This window comes from Pteropus vampyrus, unplaced genomic scaffold (genome assembly GCF_000151845.1).
Source record: "Pteropus vampyrus isolate Shadow unplaced genomic scaffold, Pvam_2.0 Scaffold143, whole genome shotgun sequence".
In the NCBI taxonomy this organism is placed as follows: domain Eukaryota; kingdom Metazoa; phylum Chordata; class Mammalia; order Chiroptera; family Pteropodidae; genus Pteropus; species Pteropus vampyrus.
Window position 1 is genome coordinate 169593 of NW_011888924.1, and position 5871 is coordinate 175463.

At 48.8% G+C, this 5871-nt stretch overlaps 1 protein-coding gene across 1 annotated transcript in view; it reads left to right on the plus strand.

Moving 5' to 3' along the window:
* The window catches only part of WIPI1 (WD repeat domain, phosphoinositide interacting 1), a 17144-nt gene that overhangs the window by 6412 nt on the left and 4861 nt on the right, over positions 1-5871 (plus strand). Inside the window, exons 2-5 of the mRNA XM_023535671.1 lie at positions 2557-2654; positions 3341-3433; positions 4116-4186; positions 4850-4957. Coding sequence (XP_023391439.1) covers positions 2557-2654; positions 3341-3433; positions 4116-4186; positions 4850-4957 — 370 coding nt within the window. The remainder of the gene's footprint in view (positions 1-2556; positions 2655-3340; positions 3434-4115; positions 4187-4849; positions 4958-5871) is intronic.

Here is a 5871-nt window from a genome sequence, read left to right on the forward strand (position 1 = left end):
GAAGGATGTTAACTAGACTTATTGTGATGATCAGTTTGCAATATATACAAATATTTAATCATTACATCGTATATATGAAACTAATATGTCATTTGTCAGTTATACTTCAATTAAAAAAAAGTTCTGAAGGGCAACTGGAAGTATGCGTCCAAGCCTTCCCTGCCACAAGGATGGGCCCCCCATATCTCTGATAGAGAAGTGAATGAACACTTGGCATCTTGGAATGTTAAAACTGGGAAGAACCCGAAATCACCGGAGCCCCTTATTTCACGGAAGAGAAACAAGCCTGCAAAGGCCACAAATAATCAGCCAGAGTTATACAGTACAGGGTCTAAAACCCCATGTCCTCAGTCTGTTTCTGCCAGATAGATATTTTTAAAACATGGCCTTTTTGTCTCTAGCAGCTTTGAGATGTAATTCACATGCCATATGACTCACCCATTTAAAGTACACAATTCAGCAGCTTTCGGTGTATCACAGAGTTGTGTGACCGTCACCACAATCAATTTTAGAACAATTTTAGAAAACACCCCCCAACCCCAAAAAAAAGACCCATACCTCTTAGCCATCACCGCCTGGGCCCCCAACCTTAGGCAACCCTAATCTCTTTATGTCTTCATAGATTTATCTACTCTGGACACTCTATATTAGTAGAATCACATAATATATGGCTTTCTTTTACTTTGTATAACATTTTCAAGTTCATCCATGTCATCGTGTACGTCCGTACTTCACTTCTCTTTGTTGTCTAAGAATGCTGCATTGTAAGGATAGACCACATTTTATCTCTCCGTTCTTCCGCTGGTAGACCTTCAGCTATTTACAGTTCTTCGCTTTTACGAATAATGTTGCTATGAATATTTATATACAAGTTTTTTAATGACTATATGTCTTAATTTCTCTTGGGTATACACCTACAAGTGGAATTTTTGGGTTATGTGGTAACTCTGTGTTTAACTTTTTGAGGAATTACCAGTCCCAGCCACAGTGTACGAGGGTTCCAATTATCTGTCCTTTTGGTAATAGCCGTCCTGGTGAGTGTGAAGTGGTATCTCATTGCGGTTTTGATTAACTCTGCTTTTTAGAAACACATGTGCTCAGAAGCCCTCAGTTCTTGCCCACTCCAGTCCTACAGTTTCCACATAAATCACCTCTTCTCTGCTAAGCGCCCCTAAGGGCACCCCCCAGGCAAGCTAACCTGCTCTCCTGATTGTCTTCCCACCCCAGTTTCACAAGACCAGAATGCCTTCTGCCTGCCTGGCCGTTCCTGAAATTATATTTGCATTGCAAAGAACCCAGACGAAATGGGGATCTGGGTCTCAGAGCAAAACTGGGAAGACGTGAGTGGTCTCTTCTAAGGCCAGGACCAAGAGTGACCTTGTCTAGGCAAGAGGGTCGCAGGGTGCCACAGCACACGGGGAAGGGTACCAGGCTCAGCCACGTTGCTCCCACAGTTCTGTGTGGCAAGCAGGTGATAAGAGCACAGCCCTGGCCGTGTCCTCGGCAAAGCCAGAGCAGGAGGTAGAATCTCGGTTCCAGTTCTCAGTGTTTGATTGTTTTTCCTCTTCTCTTCCTCCCAGCAGATTAGGCAGGGCACCTTGTAGCCTGATCTAAAGTTTTTCTTACCCTTTCATAAGAAACCCATTTAACAGGCTAACTTGTAACAAAGATGTCAGTCACCTTTTTTATTTAGAAAGATGTCTCTCTTGGCTAATCTCAGCGTTCTTCTTCTGGTAATGCTTTTGGTTTTGGTAATTCCTTGAACTCACTTCTATCATGTACACCTCTATTCATCTAAACCATTTTTGTGAAAATCCTTTACTCGAATGCTATTAGGACCGTCCCCTTGAGCCCCCTTGTAAATAAAAACGGCTCGTGTTGTTTGATGCTTCGATTGGCTGTTTCCTCATCCAGGATACTGTCAAAGCATCTCAAGTCCAAAGTGTCCTCTTCCTTTAGTGTGTTTCAGTGGCGGACACACCGTCTTAACGGCACGTGCAGCCCTCAAAAGAGCTTCCGTCTCTGGAAACGCTGATCTCCCTCCTCCAGGCAGGGCATTCGGCTCAGAAATGAGTGATTCTAAACAGGTTCTTTCCCTCGCCGTCTCCCGTCTCCAGCCTGGAATGAATGGCTGCCTGTACCTAACCGCCTGTGAAAGGGCTGGCACGTTCTGCCCTTTCACGATAGGCAGTCTTATCTCAGCTACGAGGAAATTCTCTCGTAGGCCTGGAGCGTAATGGAATCAAAAGAGAAGTTGATGTGGTTTCAGAGCCCTGGGGTAAAATGTGGAGAAGAGCATCTTCAGTATTCTAAATTCTGGTTGCTTAGCTGCGGGGATAGAGCGGGAATGGCCAGTGTCAGATCGGGAGGTCTTCTCCTATGGATTTACTTTATTGGAGTGCTTTGATGAGAAGTAGCAACTGGAAGTAAGCGCCTGCAAAGCCGTTCCCCCATCACCAGTAGGTGGCGCTGCAGTCGCACTGTTTCCAGGTGCCCTTTCCAGGCACGCTGTCTCCCTGGACGCCGGCTTTTCACCTGCTGTTTGTTCCCTGCCAGGTCTGTGTGCCCTCTCTATCAACCATTCCAATTCTTACGTGGCCTATCCCGGGAGCCTGACTACAGGCGAGATTGTGCTTTACGATGGACACTCCCTGGTAAGTTGACAGTGACGTGGGCCGGCCCAGCCCACCTGCTTGGCTCTGTGGTCAGTGGCAGGTGACGAGCAGGCCCTGTCACAGTGGGATGGGTGCACGGGCGGAAGCAACACAGGGGAGTGTGTTCTGGCCTCGGCAGGTGGGTGTGGAGGAGAAGGTAGTGATGTTCGCCCTCATGCCATCAGCAGCGTGGCTAGGGGCAGCATGCCAGGCCCAGGCAGACATCTGCAGCGTCGTGGAAACCGAAACCACCTGCCAGCGGTGGCCTGTTGTCAGGTTGCAGGTGTCATGCTGCAGTGTGTCACGGCCTGTGACAACGTGCATCTCTCACATTTCCTGTCCTCTGCTCTCCAAGCTTCACAGAGCAGGACAGGATTGCCGCAGGAAGCCCCCTAAAGAGGGACATAAGGAGGGCCCATGGCAACGACATCACCCCTCATGGGACACAGCTGGTTGTCCATCTCCCCGAGGGCAGGAAAGGGATAGAAACAGAGTGGCCCTTGACGCAGAATCTGGATGCAGCAGAAAATAATGTACAGCTTTTATGTAAAGAGTCTGCCGGAAATGCTGGAGAGAGAGCAGGAGCCTGGCAAGTGAGGCAGAGTGTCTCGGAAGAGGAAGTAGGAGGCAAAATCCATCTTCCTTCTTCTCTGGCATCAATATCCATTTTTCCTTTCCACCAACAGAAAACAGTCTGCACTATTGCTGCCCATGAGGGGACACTGGCCGCCATCACCTTCAATGCCTCAGGCACCAAACTGGCAAGCGCTTCTGAAAAAGTGAGTGTACCCCACATCCTCACGGGCTCGCTTCCTGCCCGGAGTCTGCTGGATGGCTCCCGCGGTATCAGGGATCTGATGGAACGAGTCTGGTGACACGAGGACTGACTGGTGTCTGGGACCGCTCAGAATTCATTTCAGAGGGAGAATTTCTGCCCTCCCCACGTCGTGATCTATTGATGCGTTTATTAATTCAATGGCTCGAAGGCCTGTGCTATGCAACATACAAGGAACTTGGCACAAAAACTTGCAGCCCTGTTAAATGTGCATGCACATCATCATAGATGCAGATAGATGCCACCTTCCATTAACTTAGTATAAACAAAATGCTTTGCTATCAGGAGAGATCATTCGCTTCTGACTAAAGTAATCAGGGAATGTGATCCAGTTGAATGTCAAATGCCATGAGAAACAGGTCTATTTTGACAGGCACAGATTGACTCTTCTAGGAAGCCTGGGCAGTGTGAGCCTTGGGCTAGGGTGGGAGGGAAAATGAAAACAGACACGTTCTGAGAATTGCTTATATGGCACACGTACAAACCGAAAAGCTTCCACGTTCCACACTTAGTGCTTCCTCTTCAGAGACAGATGTTCAAAACCAACAAAACAAGCTCCTCTCTAAAGGGGCATGTCTGTGTACAGCCATTGCTGGTCTGAAACGTCCACCTGCTTTCTCTTCCAGGGCACGGTCATCCGCGTATTCTCTGCACCCGAAGGGCAAAAGCTCTACGAGTTTCGGAGAGGGATGAAAAGGTCTGTGCCCACTGTGAAACGCACTGTAAAGTTTCCACAGAGGTTCTGCCCTGTGTGGCCAGCAGCCAGCTAGGGGGAGGCCGGGGTGCGGCTCCATGCTGTCCCCCCTGGGCCCTGGAGGAGGCAGAACTGTACTTTCCCAGGTAACTGACTTAGAGGCCCGCTTAGTGCTTGGTACACCTGTGAGTGTAGACACCGTGTCAACACGGCAGTTCAGCCGCGAGGCGTACTTCCTAAGTCTTCACCAAGGTGGTGCGTGTGTATTTGCAAAGCCATGAGAGTCCTCTTCGATGTGTCTGTGGGTGGCCGGCAAAGGAGAAATGACAGAGCAAGGGAGTTACAACCCAAAAGTAATTTCTGATTCCCTTCCATGGGGGAGAAAAAGCGTGATGCCTGGGATCCTGTTGGCTGTGGGGTTTGCAGCTGGAAAACTTCTCAGATGAGAGGAAGGAGCAGTGACTTGTTTCAGTCTGAGACCCCAACCCTTTACGAATCTTTTCAACGCAGATTTCGAAACATGAATGGCACAATGTTGAAGGGTTTTTAGAATACCTAAACTCTTCAGGATGCATATAGTTTTCTCATAAAGCTGATATCTGAGCTATCATGCAATAACCCTCATTTTCCCTGGCTCACTAGCCCGTACGTTGCTCTCTATTCTAGGTATGTGACAATCAGCTCACTAGTTTTCAGTATGGACTCACAGTTCCTCTGTGCCTCCAGCAACACCGAGACGGTGCACATCTTCAAGCTGGAACACCTCACCAACAGGTAAGTACAGCGCCCCGGAAGAGGCAGAACTGTACTTTCTCAGGTGACTGACTTCGAGGCCCTGTTCACTCCGTGCTAGTGACCACCGCCAGCATAAGCCACTTCTTCCTTGTTTGCATGCCATAACCTTGGTTTTGCCCCTTATTTCTTCACCAAAGTGGCATGTGTTGGTTTGCAAAGCCTTGGTGATGTAATGCACGGAAGCACAAAGCCTGGGGCAGGTAATTTAATCTTCCTGTACTTAGCTATAAAGTAATCTACACATCTTGTGCTTGTCGTGAGGATTAAATGAATTCCTTGACCTGAAGCATTTAGTGTAATGCCTGACACACAGTAAACACTAAGAAGTGTTAGCCGGTGCAGCTATACATGTACTACTGTATTACACACCTTCAGTGCCCAGGAGTGTGCCTGGGGCAGGAGTGGGGTGAAGGTTGGCAGTATAAAGCATGTGCTTGATTGCAGCCAGTGCTGTGTGTATAGTTTCCTATGGTTGCTGTGATGAATCACCACAAACCTAATGGCTTAAAATAGCACGCACGCATTATCTCACAGTTTCATAGGTCTGTATTTGAGGATGGCTGAGTTCCCTACTCGGCGTCTCACAAGGCAGAGATGCCAGTGTCGGCGGGCCGCATTGGCCTCGGGAGCGTGGAGCTTTCCTCCAAACTCATGCCTGTTGTCGGCAAGAATTCAGATCCTTGCAGTTGTGGCAGCAAGGTCCCCGCTCCCTTGCTGGCTCTCAGCTCCGAGGCCGCCGCATCCCTTCTCACGCAGCCTTCAAACCCGCAGTGTCGCGTCGATTCCTTCTCGTGTGTCGGAGTTTTCTGACTGTTCCTTCCACCTTCCTTTCCTGCCAGCAGACGGAGAAAGCGCTCTGCTTTTAAGGGCTCTCTTAGCTCACGCCCACCCGG